This window comes from Spermophilus citellus (assembly GCF_964194105.1).
Source record: "Spermophilus citellus genome assembly, chromosome: 14".
NCBI classification, from domain to species: Eukaryota; Metazoa; Chordata; class Mammalia; order Rodentia; family Sciuridae; genus Spermophilus; species Spermophilus citellus.
Genome location: NC_138194.1, coordinates 35,012,935 through 35,034,096, shown reverse-complemented (window position 1 = coordinate 35,034,096; position 21,162 = coordinate 35,012,935). Strand labels below are relative to the sequence as shown.

General features: G+C 37.9%; 1 protein-coding gene across 2 annotated transcripts in view; it reads left to right on the top strand.

The window, feature by feature from the left end:
• The first annotated feature begins 5,650 nt into the window (after positions 1 to 5,650).
• DNAJC5B (DnaJ heat shock protein family (Hsp40) member C5 beta) overlaps positions 5,651 to 21,162 on the top strand; it is a 50,598-nt gene continuing 35,086 nt past the window's right edge. Inside the window, exons 1-2 of one of the 2 annotated variants that reach the window (XM_081266651.1) lie at positions 5,651 to 5,772; positions 14,559 to 14,686. In XM_081266651.1, coding sequence (XP_081122777.1) covers positions 14,568 to 14,686 — 119 coding nt within the window. In that variant the 5' untranslated portion in view covers positions 5,651 to 5,772; positions 14,559 to 14,567. Of the gene's footprint in view, positions 5,891 to 14,558; positions 14,687 to 21,162 lie in introns of both variants that reach the window. The other variant, XM_081266650.1, reaches the window with a different exon arrangement.

Below are 21,162 nucleotides of genomic sequence, written 5' to 3'. Positions count from 1 at the left end.
TCATTTACAATTCTCCCACTTCATTTAGCCTTTTTTTTTAAATTTAACATGGTTATGGAAGGACAATTTGGTAGCAGAGCACAAGGATTCCAGTTTCAGCTTTTAGTGCCTCAATCTTGATGATCATGCTTGGGAGAAGTCACAAGATAACCTGATGGGTTGTTTCTTTGTTAAATGAGAATGAGTGTCATGTCAAATAATATATATGTCTTGTAGAAGACTTAGGTATGATATAAGTGCAGTGTCAATCTCAAGAGGGAAACTTAGCATTTCCTTCTCTTTTACACATGTCTGTTACCTGGGCAGAGCAAGCATCCATTTGAAGGAGACTCCATTAGATTTAAGATGTGACGATGTATCTTCAGGACTGTCCTATTAAACTACCACCAAATAGGATTGAAACCCACCATGTTTTGGTTTTTGTATACTCTTGCTTTTGTAGGCTGCTTGGCCACACTCAGATGACAATTTGCAGAACCATCTGTTTGTAATGCAAACCCTATTAAAAGAGACTTTTTGCCCCAAACAGCGACCTTCCTTATTTTTGTCTTCTTTTTTTAGTTGACTAATGATAGTCAACTAAAAGACATCTTTAAGATGTCTAAGAGACATCTTTAAGCTAATGTGAACAGAGTAGAAGCTATTGGCAAAATCGCAGATCAAGGTTCTGTTTACAGACATTTTTATCAAACACATCTGTTGGATCTGAAGTCTCCTTGGTTTATTACAGCAATTGTTGACCTTAAGTAACAAGGTGTTTAAATTTCACACATGTAAAATACATAGTATGTTTCCTAGCAGGGGACAAGACTCAGTCAATATTTTTTCAGTAACACATCTCTCAGAGCTTTACTTAACCAAATGGATATTGTCCTTGACACAAGAGCTGCAAATTGGACCTCGTTAGAGAACACATTTATTGGTCATTCCTTCTTTAAAGATAGTACTCCAACTTAGAGCTTTAACATATACCACCTATCTCAGTCACAGATTGATAAGCAAGGAAGTACATCTGGGAGAAATCCCTTGGAATTATAAGCTCTTGGAGCACAACTCTGAAATGAGTTTTAGGTACAGAATCAGCCATCTTGGTTTCAAAGTCTGAGTTCATTGTTCACTGGCTGGCAACCCTGGTGTTTCCTTTAATCTCTCCCATTTTACATTCCTCCTTTATAAATGAGGATACAAAAGCACCCATTTTAGTAGAATAAGTAGGTTTTATTCAGGAACTATTGCAATAGGAGAAAAGAGAACTCCAGCATAGCACTAGAATCCATTCTGAATCCAGTATGAACCAGTATAAACAGTTTAAAACCAGTGTAAACACCAGGAATAGGGAAGATTCTGGTTAAATGAACCTTATAAAATGCTTGTTCAAGGCAGGTCAGGGTGATTGGATACCAAGGGTGGGAGATGAGGAACTGGATGAGATACTGAGGGTTGTCAGATATTGAGGTAGGAGGGAGATTCTCTCTAAACTTACAACACAGTTCTTGCTACAATTGGGTAGCACAGGCCAGATACAGAGAGAAACAGGGGGATTGAAGTCTAAAGGAAAATCTGACCAATCTTCCGTCAAGGAGACTCTTTGTCAATAGTATTATGAAGTCAATAACATTGTAATATCATTTTGAGACAACTCGGGGTTAAAAGAAATTGATTCATGTTACCACTTTATACTTTTGTAGGGCTTAAATGAAATAATCTAGTTAAAGTGATAGTTACTATCATCTTCATCGACATTACCACCACCATCACCATCACTGTCATCGTCACCACCACCTCTGGATCCTCCACAACGCCCAGTACAGTGCCTTGCAGTACATGATAATAGCGGAACACTTTCCATTTGTTGTATAATTCATTCAACCCGTTGATGAATTATAGAGTTGGGATGAAATCTACCCAGATCACATATTCAAATCCTTGAAGCCAGGGTACTTAGTTCTGATTTAGAGAAGCAAGGAGAGAGTAACTTCTTAACAAGTGCCCTAGAAAACAATCTGCATATAAACATTCCTATTATAATGCTTGGCACATCATAGTAGACATTTGATAAAAGGTCTGGCAGATAAAAAGTGTATTTTAAGATAAAAAATGTATTTTATTACAGTTAGGCACAGGATTTGTTGAAAACCTGAGACAGGACTATTGTTTTTGGATACTGCTCCTTGAGTTAAACTATGTAAAAACAAATTTTATTTTGTGTCTAATCACACAGATGCCATTATCTTCAGTAAGTGTTTTCTTAGGAAACCCAGGAATGGAAAATTCCTCCAGAGAGATGCATGGTCGGCAGGTGTTTCCACATTACTTAACCGAAGAACTCTCTGCATCAGATCTCTCTGCTGTGGGTTGAACAGCAGCTCTCAACCCAGGAAGCCCTTTAAAACCTCCCAAGGAGTCTTTTAAAAAATGCCTAAGCCTAGCCCCAATCTGGGTGGGCTTCACACATCAAAATTTTTACATCTTTCTAAATGATTCTAGAGAGACTTCCAGTCTACTTTTTTCCACTTATTCCTTTATGGTTCTATTCTTTCTACGTATTTATAGACGTGAGTATGTTAAATTTCATCCCCGTCTCATGAAAATAGAAGGAAGACCAATAAAGAAGGAAGGGTTCAAGACAGAGAGAGGAAGAGAGGGCATGGGAAGTCCTAGGAAATTAAACTGACCAAATTATCCTATGTCCATACAAATAGACCACAATGAATCCCATCTATAATTATAATGCACTAGTGGAAAAATAATAATAGAAAGGAGATTGGTAGAGCAAGAAAATAGGGGGAGGGAGGAGGGGGAAAAAGAGAAGGTACTAGAGAATGAGATTGTTATGTCACTTGCATCTATGAATGTGGCATAATGAATCCTACTGTCATGTATAATAATAATGCACCAATAAAAACAGATTTAAAAAACTTTATCTGCTTTGTAACTTCTCCTTAAAAGAGACATTATTTTTAACTTTGGAAAATCATAAAACATAATAGGAATTAACTGATTTGTTCTCCTGAAATACATAAGCTCTAAATTTTACAGAAGAATCACCAAAATTATTCTACAGTTATATCTAAGATACTGCTGGAGTGATAACTAACAGTTTTTTCAATTTACATAAAGCATTCATCTGTATTTTTCTTTTCTAAATTTACTCAACACAATGAATCTTGATCAATTTATATATTCCTTTGAAATTTATAAAGTGATAGCATGAGTTTCATTTAATAACTGTAATAATATAAGAGGCATAGATGTAAGAGGTAATCAAAATTGTAACATAGGTAACAAAAAATGCCTTTATTCATTATGTTGGACAGTCTTTGAATTAGGATTTTATTTGCTGGAGCTATGTATCATGGCACATCCCATCTTCAAAGTGAGTAGTATTTGAGCTTGTTGAGGTATGAAATGTAAATTCAAAACTCTGTACCCTAATGCTCTTGTATGGTTGTTTGTGTTGAATATTCAAATAATTCATCTGATACCATTGCAGATTCTGGGCTGAGGTACTAGTCATTTCTTACAATACCCTAACCATATGTGAAAATTGAGGGAAGTATATAAAAGTTCTTAAGTGTCCCTAAGGGAACGGTCAAGAGCCCATCAATGAAACAAAAAAGGAAGTTTAGCATTTAATTCCCTCTCACCACCACTATGGTTCTCATGCCAATTTTCCACCTCAGAGAAGGGCCCCTTGAGTTCCATCATGGAAGATCCTTTGAGTTCTCCTTTTCAAAATGTGAATGGTTCATCTCACAACACTTTTACATGTAGTGCATATGATATCAAGGAGTGGTTTATGGGCTTTCCTTGAATCACTTGCTTTTACTAACATCATTTGAAATTCACGCTTTCTAAAACATCTCACCTTGCTAAATGGAATATAATTCTACTGATATCTGCTGTATTGTTTGATGGTGTATTAGAAACCATCTATATATGGGTACATTATAACATCCCATGTATAACAGCACATGTCAATGTCCCTTTTATTTCTCTAGTTTAAGTACCAAGGGCTTTCTTTTATCTGTCTGGAATATATTTCCTTCTATCATCAATCTCCTTCCCTAGCTATATTGAGATCTTGGTTGTTTTTGTTCTGAGAAGCTTTGTCTGATCTTCCTCTGTTCATGATACATATATTTTGTAGCTTCACTCCAAAGTTTACTTTTAAACTTCCTTGAGTGACTGATTGCTCTCTGTCTTTATTGGAAGGCTGTTATCTCCGTGACCCACAAACTCAGCATCTGTGTTTGTGTTTGTTTATCAGTATATATCTAGAGTTCAGTCCAGTGTCTGGCTCCAATAGATGACTAATTGTTGAATGAACAGGTGAATTAGAAACTGTGATTTATTTTTGCAATAGCTATAGTTTCATTTTACTCAAGAGTTTTACAATACTTAATTTTTAAAAAGCTAATGGTTTATACAATACTTTTAAAAATCAGTGGTTTAAGGAGAGTGAATTAATTGTACAAAATTAATAATTTTTTTAAAGTATATGATTTTAAACTGAATTTGAAAAACACAAATTGTAATACTTTTTTCTGATACTGGGGATTGAACCCAGGGCCTTATATGTGCTAGGCAGACACTGAGCTACATCTCCAGCCATATATCTATCATCTATCTATATATATATATATATATATATATATATATATATATATATATATATTTTTTAATTTTACTTTGAGATAGGTTCTCTCTAAGTCATTGAGGCTGGTCTCAAACTTGAGAAACTCCTGCCTTGGCCTCCTGAGAAGCTGGGATTGCAGTCATGTGCCACCTTCCCTGGCTCATAAATTGTAATTTTAATAAAAGCTGTCTGTAATCTCACTTTATCAATACAGCAGCTATTTTCATTTCATTAAAATACACAGTCCTTAAGCTGAATTGATGTCGGAATTTGAGTATTTAAGTCTCATTAGTCTACCCGTCCTCATTTCTGAGGATGGACTGCTTCCTAGGCTGCTGGAAATCAGGATTTTCAAGAAAAGTTCCTATATCCCTTGGTATCTGAAAAACCAATGCCCTCCAGAGGCAAAAGTGTTGTGCAGTGTTCACATAAAACAGCCTTAGGCCTTGCTATCTGTCTACTAAGCCACATAGGAACTCCACCTACAGACTCAGGAGCCACATTCAGAAGTAGCATCCGTCTTATTTAAGACTTTCAGTCAGTAAGATCTTAATTGAAATAATAGGAACTGTTTTCTCATATGACTTTTTACAAGACAGTTTGGCCATCATTTTAACAAGTGATTCAACTACTGTGATTCCATGCCTTCTGAAGAAGCTTAGGGTACAATGTACTGATAAGAAAATACTTGGATTTATACAGAGAACAATTTACATGTCCCCCTTATGAATGTTGCATGGTCTTTCCAGCAATTATAAATGAACTGACTAGTCCTGGCCTTAGATCAAAACCGAATAAATCAATGAATAAATAAGTAAAGAAAATTTCAAAGACCTAACTCTATGGGTCAAGAGATTAGCTTGTTTTCCTAATGGAAAGTCCTTTTAGAGACAGGCACTGGCTGACAAAGAATGAAGAGTGGGTGTAGTATATATTTTGGTATCTCTAGATGCCTTGTAATACCAAACTGTACCGTCATGCATGTTTTATTCTCTCTTTGTTATGGTTTCCAGAGGGATAACCAATTGGCTGATAGAGTAGCTGCCGAAAAGTAACCTGACTCCACTGACCTACTGGACTCCTGCTTGGGAATGATGGAAAGGAGCAGCTGTTTGCTCTGAACAGTAGAACAGGTATGGAACAGCTCTTTTCGTGGTTGCCTTCTTTTATTTCTCTGCACGCCTACTTTCAGACTAGTTGAAAACAGCAAGTTGTTCCTGTTGGAGAACTGAATTGGAGTCATAGGAACAGGTACAGTGGGTTATTTGTAACAATTCCAAATTGCCTCATCTTCAGGACTGTTTATATACATACTAGATCTAAAAAAAAAAAAAATTTTTTTTTTCCAAATTGCATATACGTAATCATGTTGGGGAGAGTGATTACTTTTAACACAGGATTAACCTTTTGGATGTTTTTGGCTTTAAGACAAATTATCTGGATTATGGGGATTTTGCTCCACTAAACAGATTTCTATAAAGGAATTGGAGAAGTAGCAATGAAATGGTAACGCATGTTGGTTTCCCCAGTGACAACAGTTGGAAGTGTGTTTGCTGTGTTTAATGAGTTAATAGCCCCTGCCCACATTCATGTTCTCTGTTATGAAGGGACCCTGGCAAGAAATGCATAGCTTGATTTTTTTTTTAATTTTTCAAAATTCACATAACAGACATAGGTGAAACTTCTTTTGCTTTGAAGGGAAATTTTTATTTCAACATAAAATTGCATAGAAACAGGGGAGCAGCATAGAGCTCAGTAGTGACTATATAGTGGCTAATGCTTTAAGAAATTGTGATATTAATGGCATTATAATTCAGCTAAAGAGTAATCTAAGCTCAGAAGATAAAGTATCATGTACTGGATGATTAAAATTAAATTACTTAATGACTTTGCATGACAACATTTTCCCCATTGGATGGCTTGTAGATGAAAGACCATGAATAAATAATAAAGACTTGAATTTTACATAAGAATATTAGAATTCCAAAGACTATAGAAATAGAATGGATCAAGGATATTTTCTATAAGGAATTAAATAATGTTATGGTTTCATGATTTATATAAGCTTATTTGGGAAGCATTTTTACAAGATGTTTTGACTACTACTCTGTAGTGAGCATCTGAGGCGTAAGATCTTTGTTTTCATACTTTAAGCATTTGAACATATTATTCTATTGAATCTGAAGCCAGATGTCATGTAAATCAATAATATATGAGAAGTCTGGCTTCTAGCTCAACAAGGAGATAGAAAAAGTATGTCGTTGCTACTTGATGCACAAAGCAGCTTTGCAGTCTTTTCCTTTCTGTTGCAGTCTATACAGTCAGCCAACTATTGATCAACTATCTTTTTCTTAAGTTTCAATATAATGCAAATGGACTTTTTGAAAGAACCTTAATTAAGAGATATTATCTGTCTAAAAAGAAACCCTTGGGGAATAGGGCAGAGTAGACAGTAAATACAGTAAGTGCTCCATACCACCCATTGTTAGTATTGATCAATTCACACCACAAAGCAACCAACAGCTACTGGATTTCACTTAGCAGGAATAAATTATAATGTGATTAGAATTGAGGAGAGTTACAAAGGATTGAACCCAGGGGTGTTTAACCACTGAGCCACATCTTCAGCCCTTAGTATTTTTAATTTTGAGACAGGGTCTCACTGAATTGCTTAGGGCCTCACTAAATTGCTGAGGCTGGCCTTGAACTTGTGATCTTCCTGTCTCAGCCTTCCAAGCCACTGGGATTTCAGGCCTGTGCCACCACACCCAGTGTGTAATTAGATTTTTAAGTGAAGTGATGATTTGAAAAATATATATAAACCAGAGAAATAGCTTGTTACCCTACCATTTTGTGAGTTTCTGTGTATGAAACTAAGATGTAGAATCTGCCTTTCTCCCCCCATTGGAAAGAGTGTGTAGAAACATGGGCCTGGGGTAGGGAAGCATGAGCCCCAGGATGCTTCCAGGATGATTTTCTAGAAAGGCTTAGGAATAGCCCCCAACTGAGACTATCTCCCATGTTCCCTACTTGGGATAATTTTGAAGGAGGCAGACTTTCAAATGGTAAGCAGCTATATGCTGGTGCTCACCATGGTTCCAGAGAACTTTTTCAGGCTCCTGGGTGGGGGAGGGGGAGGAGGACTGCCTTAATCACAATTGGAAAGCAATTCTACTCTCTAGGAATCTCAGTGTCTTCTTGAAGACTATGAATGCTACTGGCTGACAGTTTTGCTCACAGATATTGGTGAACCTAGTAAAAGTGATACCTAATGTCAAATGTAATATATCTCTTCCCATCACTCCCTAGTCAAAAGGGAAAATAAGTAAAAATTAGAAGTCCTGGAATGGAGAGGGAAGAGTGTATTATTTTTGTAACAGGAACAAGTTTAGCATAGGCTAGAAGGCCTCAGGGCTATGGGCACTGTGGTTTTCATAGTCCTGAGAGTTGTCACAAGGCTCTTTAGAGATGCTTCAGGCAGTTTTGACACAGTGGCCAGGAAATCTTCATCCCTATGTGACTTAAAAATTGTACTCTTAGCAGAAGTTTCAAATTTTTTGTGTAACCCATGAATTCTTAACTATCCTCTTTCTTAACTCTCCTTTGGGAACTCTCTTTGTCTATATGTAAGTTCAGTGGCCCCACTGAGGGGGGAAACTTGCACTTGTAGCCCTGAGATCCCATTGGACCTTCATATGCCCCCTCACCCTAGACACAGCAGCAGGGGGCAAAGGGCCCCCTTTGACCTGGAGAGAGAAACAGTGCAAGGCTGCTTTGGTTTAGTGTCATCACCATTCAGATTTCTTATGAGGATCAAATGAAATTACTGGCTGTGGGAAATGATGAGTGAATTGTAAAGCATCTTCAAATATTGAGTAGTATTCAGTATGGCACACTAGCAAGAATTTAGGCTTTAGAATTAGGCAGATCTGAATTCAAGAGTTCCCTGTGTTAATCTGAGCAAATAATTTTTTTTCTTCAGTTGGACTCAATTTCCTCAGTTATAAAATAGAAGAGCAACACATAGGGGCAAATCCTTGTTATCTCTTGGGGGCTACCAGGTAGTTTTCTTCTAAGAGCCTTCATAGAACTGGGAATGTGGCTCAGTGATAGAATGCTTGTCTGGCATGCATAAGGCCCTGGGTTTGATTCCTAGCACTGAAAAAAAAAAAAAAATCCTGCATAAGGTGGGAGTAATCAACATATCATGAACTTATTGTGATGGAAACAGTAAGACTCTTTGGGCCTCAGCTGACTTGAGCAGACCCAGAGAGCAGGCCTTGCTGAAGGCCAGACTCCCTCTAACTGTGTTCCAGGATGATGCATAAAATCTAGGTATTAATTTATCATTCTTATAAGGAAAAGGGCAAGGGCAGACCTCAGGGAAAGGTAAATCATCATTGGAATGGTTAAGACTCAATTGGGACCTGAATCCTTGGTCTCTTCCCCTCAGTTGTGCTTTAATGGCCCAGCCAGCATTTGCTTCTGCATTTGCTTTTCTCTCCACGTTCCCATTCTAATCACTCTTTTGAATAACAGCATGAGGCAGTTTTCAGCTTCCAGCCATTGTGCAGGCCTGTGAGACGTTTATCTCTTTAGAATGACTTGTAAGATAGCTCTAGTTCCCTGTTTACCTTCCTTTTCATGTAGTATACTAACGTTAAGACCATCTGCCACTGGGATTATGAAGATCAATACAAAAATAGATTTATAGTCCTTAAGGACCTCAGAGTACGGTCGTGAAGAGGGACATGTGACTGGGCATAATGCCACTGTTCCCAGGCCCATGAGCTATGGGGATAAATGAGGGCTCATTGCTTTTCATGCTATTCTGCTGATAGATCTCACCTGTGCAACCACAGGGCTCTACTTCCTGCAAAATTCCCCTGAAGATGTGCCAAGGCTAAGGGAGACTTGCAGAGAGGGGCTTGGGTGTCCACCCTTCACCCCCATCATCTCTATGAGCATCAGTCCCCATTTTTTTATTTGGATCATTAAAAAAAATCTATTTGTTCCTTTTAGATATACATGACAGTAGAGTGTATTTTGACGTACACATATAGATCATTATTTTCTTAATGATTTTCTTAATCTATCCAACTTTAAGTTTCTCACTTCCTCCTACCCTCACCCTTTCTGCCCCTTGTGGGTACTAAGTCTTTCTTACATTGGGATTCCGAAACTTCCAATGATCCCAGACATTTCTGAGTATCCCCAGGAATGTTACAAACGTTTTCAGAAGTGACTGTGGGCCATCTGAGATTACCCCTTCTTAGCAGGCCTTGGGGAGGAGCATCAGTGTCCCCTGACTGTCACATGCTCTGCCTCTGCTTCCTGGGTAGGAAAGTGCTGGCCTGAACCTGCCTGGGTGCTGACTTTCCCTGTGATGAGGGTTCAAAGTTCCAAACCTTTGTTCCCTTTATCCCTTAACATGAAAACATCTCTTTGGTCTTTAGCCTCTCTCCCCAGAGGAGCTTAAAAGCATGTTCTTGGCCCGGACAGGGGCCAGTGGCCATTGTCTGGTCTAGACTCCTCTCATCCTCTCTCTCAGCTAGATTCTCTCTCCTCTTTCAGTCTCCGAACCCAAGTGTCCTCTTCCATTGTGGTTTGTGCAAATAAATGAACAAAAAAGTCACTGGGTCCAAGTCCATATGGGTCCAAAATTATACCTGGATGTAAGGACCAAAATAGAAAAAGATACACCAGGTTCTACAGAGACGAATCATAGTATTATTAGAAGTTCAGACTTCGCCTTTTTTGTGAAGTTCTCTCTCACTTAAAATCTGCTCTTAGCAATTTTTAAGACTATAATACATGATTATCAACTCTAGTCACCATGTTATACAATATATTTCTTAAACTTATCCTTCCGGTCTAACTAAAAATTTATATCCTCTATCCAACATCTCTCTGATCCCCCACCTCCACTCCAGCATAACTATTATTCTACTCTGCTTCTGAGTATAACCTTTTTTTGAACCCACGTGTCAATAAAATCACATGGTGATTGTTATTCTGTGTCTGGCTTATTTGATTTAATATAATGTCCTCCAAGGCTCATCCATGCTTTTGCAAATGACAAGATTATTTCTTTTGTAAGACTGAATGGAGCCTGGTGTGGTGCACATGCTGTAATCTCAACAGCTTGGGAGGTTGGAACAGGAGGATCACAAGTTCAAAGCCAACCACAGCAACGTAGCAGGACCCTAAGCAACTTGGCAAGATCCTGTCTCTAAATAAAATATTAAAAGAGTTAGGGATGTGGCTCAGTGGTTAAGCACCATGGAGTTCAATCTCTAGTACAAAAAAAAAAAAAGTCCAAAACTGATTAAACCCATTGTGTATTTATACAGCACATCTTCTTATTCCAATCATCCATTGATATACACTTAGGTTGATTCCATACCTTTGTGTTGTAGATAGTGCTGCAATGAATATGAGAGTGCAGATATTTCTTTGACATACTGATTTCATTTCTTTGTACTTAAGCCCAGAAGTGGGATTTGTTGGTGCACTCTTAGTATGGCCAAATAATGACTTTGGGGATCTTGCCATCCAGCAAAGGAGCTAGCAGGCTGACTGTGGTCCTGTGCTTGTCCACCACAATGTAAGGGCCACACAGAAGCCCTTATATTCCAAATCCTATTAAATCATGGCATGTGGTATGACTTGTAGAGAAACCTGTTGGCTACCTGCCTTACTGGGAAACATTAGATGGATATGTGGGGCAGAAAACTATTAGTATCTTGAGTGTGTGTGTGGGGGGAGGGGGTGAGGGCAGAGGAGAGGTGACTGGGAAGGAAGTAGACAGGTATCAGTTATTCAGGCAATTTTTCCTTCAGTTGTGAATAGTGAGTGAACAAGGCTATAGTTCCAAGATAGGGCTGAGCTATGGGGTTAGGATGACGTAGACCCAATTTGAATTGCTTACTCCCCAGGAAAATTCAGATGAGAATGGGTGAGAAAAATCAGGCAGAGCAGAGGTGAAATAAATGCAGCCATTTACCGAGTGGCTGCCAGTCAGTTGGTGTGTCTGTTTGGTTTTATAGTGTGGGGGGTAGAATCAGGGTTCCTTCTCCTCTGCCCTTATGTGAACCAAGGTTTCCTGGCTTTTATGGGAGTGGACAATGTGCCATGTCACATGGCAAGCCCTTGACCTTGCACAGTTGCAGCCATGGCTGGCTAGTTCTGTCCTCAGAGCCTTCAGGGCTGCAGAGGTTTTGCCTGGTGCCTGACTCCCTTCACAAGTGCCTTCCTTTTCTTAAACTTGAAGGAAGCTGAAGGCTCACAAACACATTCTGAAGTTCTGGATATTGTTCTCTTTAATTGAATTCCTTAGGACCACCAGCCCTTGTTATACCATTTGGGGATTTCCGAGGACTCTAAGACCACCTGGCCCACCAGGTGATATCCTGTGGCCTCTACCCTTGCCCGTGTTGATGTTTATAACCTAGTGGGAGCAGGGCTGGGAGGTTTGCTCTAACCACGCTTATCCACCATTGGGATGTGCATGCCCAGCTCTTCTGATGCACCATTGTCAATCAGGGATTCCTTGTGTTGCCCATGAACATCTCCAAAGCCTTGACACCATCTCCTTAGCCCTGGTATATTGATTCATTCACATCCATTCTCTCTTATAGCAGTTGCTGCACAAGCCCAAAGCCAAGAGATGGACAATGATTTTCAAAGAACTTGGGTCAGATGAGCTTGCAGTCTTTGGTAGTTTTCGTTTGTAGTTGTTTCAGTTTTGCTCTTATGATAAAATATTACTTCAGTCAGATTTTTTTCCTGGTGTGACTAAGAGATTTGAACAGAACAATTGTGGAGGAGGAAAAGTTTATTTAGAGGCTCAGAGTTTCAGAGGTCTGAATCCATAGACAGCAGACTCCATTCCTCGGGGCTCAAGGTGAGGTCAAGCATCAAGGCAGAAGAGTGTGGCAGAGGGAAGCAGCTCACTTGTGATCAGAAAGCAGAAAGAGTTAGACCTCCACTTGCCAAATATGAATATATACCCCAGAGCCATGAACCCAATGCCCTACCTCCTCCAGCCACACCCCACCTGACTTCAATCACCACTCAATTAATCCCATCAGTTGATTATTAACTTTGCTGATTGGCTTATGGCTCTCATACCCAATCATTTCTCCTCTAAACCTTCTTACATTGTCTCACACATGAGTTTTTGGGGACACCTCACATCCAAATCATAACAAATATACATAACAAAATGTACCCTGATAACCATTTTAAGTGTGTAATTCAATGACATTGAGTACATTCCCCTTATTATCTAACCATCACCACCAATTATTTCCAGAAATTTTCATCATTCCAAACAGAAGCCCTGGCACCTAATAAGCAACAACTTCCCATTTCCCACTCTTCCCAGCCCCTAGCGTCTTCTATTCTACTGTTTGTCTCTATGAATTTGCCTGTTCTGGGTACCTCAGATGAATGGAATGAAACTATATTTATCATTTTGTGACTGACTTCCTTCATTTAGAATAATATTTTCAAGGTCTGTTTATGTTGTAGTATGCGTTAGAGTTCCACTTTATTTTCACGTCTCAATAATTATTCCATTCTATGAATACATGACATTTTGTTCATTTGTTCACTTGTGGGGATGAACACTGAGTTGTTTGTACCCTTTAACTTTTATGCTTACTGCTGATACATACACTGTTGTGTACACATATATGTTAACTCATTTAATTGTTGCAATACTCCATGAGTTTACGGTACATTTTCATCTCCAATTTACAGATGAGGAAGCACATGGAGCAAAAAATGGCAAGGCCAATCTTCTACCCTAGAGGGTTGACTACAGTGCACTATGTGTTGCCTTTAATGAAAGTAAATTTCCATGAGATTGCTATGTCCTGGATACATTACATGCATTAGTTATATACCCTTAAGATATTGTTATGTGGGGAACTTTAACATCTTTACATTATTACAGGTGAATATATTAATGCTCAGAGAATTTAACTTGTGAATACATTCTGTGTTTTTGTTTTTGGTGATGGGAGTTGAAGCCAGGGCCTTGCACATGCTAGGTAAGCAGTCTACCACTGAGCCATACCCCGAGCCCCATGTAGAGAATACAGAAATGCCAAATCCCCCCTGACCAGATCTGCTTGCTTCCTGAGTCCCCCAGAGCCATGATGCACAGGCAAATGACTCCTTGGGAATTGATAGCCCAACCCTTTCTGGATAGACCAAAGGAAAAGGAGTCATCTCAGGTACAGAACCAAGGAGTGTTGTAGGGTAGAGGTGTAGACCTCTGGGATTCCACAGCTCCAGCTGCAGAGAATTTTTAACATAGGTCCTAGAGGAGGACAGGAATTTCTTCCTGGTACTTAAAAAGTTTTGTTTTTATTTTTCAAACTCTTGATCAATGGCTAGACCAATCAAGTTGGAATAAAAAGAAAGATTCTTTCCATTCCTGGCTAAGTTTGGAAAATATATCGAGAGAGAGAGAGAGAGAGAGAGAGAGAGAGAGAGAGAGAGAGAGAGAGAGGGAGGGAGGGGGAGGAAAAAGAAGTTATGAAAATTCTACCCAAACAAAGCAAAACAAAATTCCTACATCTGCAAAATCTGTGAAGACTGATTCTCAACACTTCTAAATTAGCTAGATGTTTAGGTAACATAACATTTTGCTTCTATATAACCACGTAGACAAAGCTGTATTTTATTTGTGTGGCTGTCTGTATCCTTTGATACCTGACTTTTTTTTTTTTTTTTTTTTTTTTTTTTGGCTCTCTTAACACTTTTCTCCCCTCCTTTTGCAGGTAGCACACAAACATACTTCAGATTGTCATTTCACAAAAGGTTAAGAATGAACTGTCTTCCCTTTCAGAGAGAGAAATCCAGTGTGCATGACCTTTATGACTATTTTTTCCCTCTGCTTTTGCAGCTTGAGAATATGGCATGTAACATACCTAACCAAAGACAGCGAACTTTGTCGACAACTGGAGAAGCTCTATATGAAATTCTTGGTTTGCCTAAGGGAGCATCAAATGAAGAAATTAAGAAAACCTACAGGTACAGAGGAAGTTCAATGGTGACATTTCCTGTGCCACTAGTGATAGCAATTTTGTGACTAGCAAGTGGCTCCAATTAAGACATAAGCTTCTTGCCAAGACCAGGTAATCTGAATTTTGGACCCCATGGTGCCTGCTCTGCAACATAGACAGAAATAGACAGGCATGACAATGATTTCAAGGAGGAATTATCTGGTGATAACCAGGCCTTAGGAAAGGGCAGCCAGAATTCTCATCCTACAACTGAGAGAAAGAGGAGGACCAACTACAACCAATAGCTGCGATTAACCCATGTGATATAGCATTGCTGAATCTGGTGGAGGGCTTTCTTTCTTTCTTTCTTTTTTAATAAAACGGAGTTTGTTAAAATTACTATATTATAAGCTATACTATTCAAGACCTCAGTTTTGATTTTTCATATCTAATCTAATTCTATGTTAGATACTTCTAGGAAAATAGAAATATCCTTTTATTTAAAGCTCCAAGGAATAAAAAAAATGAGTACAAAATCAATTTGCTTATTGTGAAAAATTTGCAAATTACCAAAAATGAAAACAGTGACATTTATTCATAATTCTATCATAAAAATAATAATTATTGATATTTTTATTTGTCTTTTTTTCTGTCAAGATAGGATGCTTAAAAATTAAATTGAATTCATCTATATTTTCCAACTATCTTTTTATAGGTCCTTCAGTGAAAATATCATGAAGTCATTACATATTATGATTGTTAAAGCTGTATTAGTGCAGTATGGTTATACATTATAATGGGGTTCATTTTGACATGATCATACATGCACGGAATATATTTGCCCTATTTCAGCCCCACAGTTCCTCTTTCTTTCCTTCACCCTCTTCTCCTGCAGCCTATAGTTATTCTCTAGTTCATATAATCATTTTATGAGCTATTATTGAAGCTGTAAATTATTTTAATTTTACCCTATATTTTATATCCTTTTGCACCAATCATGATGCATGTTTCCAATTATTTCTTTATTTGGAAATAAAGTAGACCTTTATAGGAAGTTACTTTTTGATTTGGTCTTGAATTGGATTTTTAATTTTAAAATTTTAATTTTAATTTTTTTAAATTTTAAAATTTGATTTTTTAATGTTATGGAAGTTTAAATATTTTTGAATAGTCAAATTTGTTAGTCATTTCCTTTATGGTTTTTGTTTTTTCCTGTCACGTTAAAAAGCCTCTCTCAATTACAATATTTATTCCTATTTTATTCTAGTGCATTTATGATTTTGCTCTTACACTACAGTTTTGATCCATCTGGAGTTTATTTTGGCATAAGGAATAAGGTAGGAGTCCTTATTAAATAAGGTTGTTTTTTTTTTTTTCAAATCGACAGCCCACCAATATTTATTAAATTTTCCTTTGTTATCTACTAATGGAAAATTCTTTGGCCTTGTATGGTGCTTCACCACATGGTGAACTATGCAACCTGAAATGCCTTCAAGAAGCTTGTATTAAAGAATAAATGATAGCAGTGAAAACTATTATTTGTACCTAAATAGTTTTGTGAAAGTGGTAGAGTCTGTAAATATCAGTCTTCTGATTCAGAGAAGTCTTTGCTGTTTCATTTTTCACTAGAACTATCTAGGAGGAGCGTTCTGGGAATGCTCAGCCCCTATTGGGGCACGTTCTTGTCTGAAGGTCACTAAATTTGACTCTTAAGGATTCAGGCTGTGCTATTGTGCTAGGGCTTATGGATGAGTATCAGAGCAATTGCATTGTAGGTTCAATATCCTCAAAAATGTCCCCCAAATGAGGATAAAAAAGTTTTGTCCAACTACCTTGTAATTCTTAAAACTCATTTTACTTTACAAATGTGCCTTTTAATTGCCTTTATTAATTTTGGAAGCTAAAATTTCAGGTCATATCCTAATTAAGGCATTAATTATGCTGACTTGTTTACAAGTTTAATAATTACAACACAAAGAAGTATTTTCATGTAACCAGTGTCTTCCTATTAATTTTGTTTTAATGTCATACAAATATTATTTTTTCAGCTGATTAGGGTACTAGTATGCTGCTGAAAGCATCTACTTCTATCCAAATTGCAAATTTGTATTCTGCAAGTTATTCAAAATGTATGAGCAAGCAGCAAATCCACTGAGAATATTATTCTTATATTCAGAGATCTGGATCAAAGTAGTGACAGCATAGTGAAATTAAAAGTCAATGAAATTTAATACAGTTACCAACTGTTGAATCCATGTGCTGCATGCCTTCTGATATAATTTTTAGTTGTCCTCTTGAAAACAATGTTGAGTTAGGAGGCTGCTTCTTTTACATTTTATTTTTATTTTTGAATAAGTAATATATTCACTTGATTAAAATGAGAACGTACATATAGGTACACACAAAAAAAAGGTCTCCCATTTACCTCTTATCCCCTAGGTCACTTCCTGGGGGTGGTGGGGGGGGGAGAGTATTATCACTTCCTTGTGGACCCTTAGAGATCTTATGCTCAGAGGAGCATAAATGGAGAATTTCCAGTCTAGGCAAGACTGCATAGACTTGTCCTTCCCTGCTAAGCATCACTAAAGTCCTTGAAAATAACACAATAAACAATCAAAAGGGAAGTCTGAAAGGCAGAAAGAGGGAGGCAGATTGGTTAGGGACCTCAGGAGCAAAGGGAGACAACAGCAGCAAAGCATCTTATGATTCCTCCATCCTCACCCATCAGGAGGTAACCCAGGTCCACTTTTTCCCAACATCCAATCTAGCAACAGAAGGGATTCAGTCCTCCTGCCCAAACCACCAGACAATCCTTGCAGATACAGCAAGAAATGCCACCTGAAGTCCCCCTAACAATAATGGGCCAGGGGGAGTACTTTTCTTTCTCATCAGCCTGAGAGTCCCACATACAGACCCCACTTGACAGAGAACATTAGAAAGGGGGAACCCATTGCAACAGGAATCCAGCCCAGGAAGTGCTTTTTAATCCCTGCAGGCTGGGTCTCCCTTCACCTTAAAGCACCCAACTAGGTGAAATTCCTTTCGGCTCCTCAACTACTATCAACAAGGGCTGTGGCAGCCTCAGAGGCAGGAAACAGACAATAGAGACCACAGTGGGACCTAAAGGCTCTGAAAATTAGGTTGTCCTTGGAACCATCCACAAAAGTGGACTAGGTCCTATATACGCAACTCAACCAGGGTGACTACCTGTTAAAATAAACAATTTAAATAAAATCCAGAGTCTCCTAAATAATATAAAATATCCAGATGCAATCAAAATTACCCATATTCTAAAGAACCAAGAAAATCACAACTCAAATGAGAAAAACAATCATCTGACTGCCATGCTGACCTGAGTCAGATAATGGAATTGTCTAACAAGTATTTCAAGTCAATCATCATAAAAAAGATTCAATAAGCAATTGCAAATTATCTTAAAATAAGTAAAAATATAGGAAATTTTGATAAACAAATAGAAGTTATTTTTAAAAGATCCAACTGGATTTATAGATATAAGAAATAGCAGAAATAATAACTCTAACTGGATGAGCTTAATGGTAAAATGGAGATGACAGAGGACAGAATCAGTGAGGTTGAGGAAAGACCAATAAAATTTACCCAGTCGGAACAACAGAGAGAAAATAAATGGGAGACAGTCTCAGGAACTGGCAGGACAATAACAAAGATTCAACATTTATAAAATTGACTTCCTCAATGGAGAGGAGAAACAGAATGGAACTGAAAGAATACTCAAAGAATTGGTGGCTGACAATTTCCACAATTTGACAAATGATATAAACTTGCAGATTCAAGAAGTTGAGTGAATTCTAATAGGATAAACCCAAAGAAATCCATTTCAAATCCAATATAATTTAAAACTTCTGAAAACTAAAAACAAAAAAAAAATCTGGGAAGCATCCAGGGAGAAACAACACGTTACCTATTGGGTAACACCAACTTGAATCACAGCATATTTTTTATCTGAAGCAACTGAGGACCCTGGCGATTTTTTTTTTTCTAAAAGAAAAGAACTGTCAAGTACAACTTCAGTGTCTGGGGAAACTATATTGCAGGAATCAAGGATAAATAAATTCTCAGGTAAAGGAAATCTGAATATGTCACAAGCAAATCTACTCTTACAGAATGGCTTAATGAAGTTATTTGAAAGAATGGAAATGATAAGCTTACATTATTAGAAAGAAAGAGCAATGCAGAAATATGGGTAAATACAAAAGACTATCATTTTCATGAGTTTTCTTAAGTATACATGATGATTGGTGCAAAAATTATACCACCATCTGATACTCAAGAGAATGATATTTAGAAGTGGAAAGATAAAAAGATCTAACTGGAAGTACAAATGTGAAAACAAATCCAATAGACCATGATACGCTTCTCTCTCTCTCTCTCTCTCTCTCTCTCTCTCTCTCTCTCTCTCTCTCTCACACACACACACACACACACACACACACACATACTCAATTCACAGAGCTATACAAACTAATACTTCGAAATAGTACAAATAAGTCAAAATTAAATCCTAAACAACCCACAGGAAGACAAGGAAGGAAAAACAGAGAAATGAGAAACAGAAAACAAAAATAATGGCAGCCTTAAGACATCATATAAGTATATTCAATGTAAGTGGTCTAAACATATATTTCTTTTCTTATACAAATGGTGGTGTATTATGCCTCCTATCTTATATATTATGCAACACATTTTAGAATGGTCAATATGTGGAAAGTTTCTTCATTCTTTCATACTGCCAATGTAATAGTCCATGACATGGCTGTCCCATGATTTAATCAGTTTCATGTTGTTAGATATTTAGTCTGTTTCCCTTCAAGGCTGTCTTTTTAAACCGGTTTTGAGCTTCTTAGAGAGGGAAATCCCTCTGCCCCAGAAAGGTAAGTAGAGGAAGAGTGAGGAAAGATTTCAACTTCTGTTCACTTTCTAGTTTTTGTATGTCCCAATCCCAATCCTGGCACAAGATCCCAAGACTCAGAGGAATCCTATGCTCACCCATGTCTGACTAGCTCTATTTCTAATCAGAAGTCTGGAATCACAACCCCCCTCCCCTGCCACTGAGCAAGGGTGTGGGGTCTAAATCTGTGAAAAGGAAAAGGGTCAGTGTTCTCTAAGAGTATAAAGTTGGGAAAGATATTATCAGCATCTCTAGTTCTTTATTTCTTTAGATAATGATCATAAATAGCAGCTTCAAAGACCTGTCTCAGTCTCTTCTGTATCTATTTATGAATCTTTATCATGGAGTCTATAAAGCATCTTTTTCCTACATTTTCTGAAACTTGACCATGCTTCTTCATAAAGCAGCTGATATATTGGAGTCCCCTGCTACCTCAAAGAACAGCAGGGAAAAGTGACAGGAGGAAGGCTTTTGCTATGTCAATCTATCAGGAACTAAAGTTCTTATCTCATTGAGATTCTGTAAAAAGAAATGAGATCACTTTTTTTTTCAAGATATGTAGAGCCCCCGTGGAACAACACAATGAAAATACCACTCACTATTGCAATTGAACAAATATCCCCTCATCCTCAGAGTCTAAAATTATCCTGCCATTTGATACTACTGTTAAAAAAAAAAAACACATTTATCTAGCATAAGGTAAATTTGCAGTCCACAAAAGAAAGTGATATATCACAGAGTGAAACTCTTGGTAGGAGTCTCATCTGGGATCTTCACAAATGAATAAACCTGCCTGTAGCACTGTAGAGCATAATCATCCTAAAGAGCTTAAACTCTAAGTCAGGCTCATTTAAATTCAAATTTGGCCAGACCAACTAATTCCTACCACAGCTTGTACAAGATGAGCAAATATTTTCCTCAATCTTCCAGAGCTGAAGTCATTATGTCCCCCTACCATGCTATCGGGAGACCCATTTGAGTGAATCTTTTAAAATTATGACACACCTAGAATGGTTAAGATTATCTTTCACTCATTTGCCTTAAACACTGGCATGCGTTGTCTTCCCACCTAGTTTAAATGGTCTCTCCGAGTCAACAAAAATTTTAAGTTAGGAATCTGGTGGAGGAAGGAAGTTGATGGAGGAGGAGAGAGAAACAATATTGAATAGTGACACAGTTAGACAGCTGGGAGATAGTAGCCTGTTGAAATGAGAGAGGCCAAGATTGCTCTATAAATAAACCCAATATTCAGGCTCCGCCCCCTTTCAAGTGACTCAAGAACTTGGGTTACCTGAAAAGTTTCCAGTACCCAAGTCCTTTTAGGGGTCTGCTCTGAAAAATTCTTCTGGGGTCTAGGAACTTGTTCATTTTCACGTAGCAGCAGTTTGCCAAGCCAAGTTTCCACTCTGTCAATGATACTTATTTGCCATGTGTTCAGTGGATATGTCCATGGTCACCGATACATCCAACCTTGGGCTCTAGACTGCTGCTATGCTCAGCTGCACAACACTATTCCACTGGGCACAGTTACTTGCTGCTCTTCCCCATCTACCCTCTGAGGTAGGCATAGCAGGTGG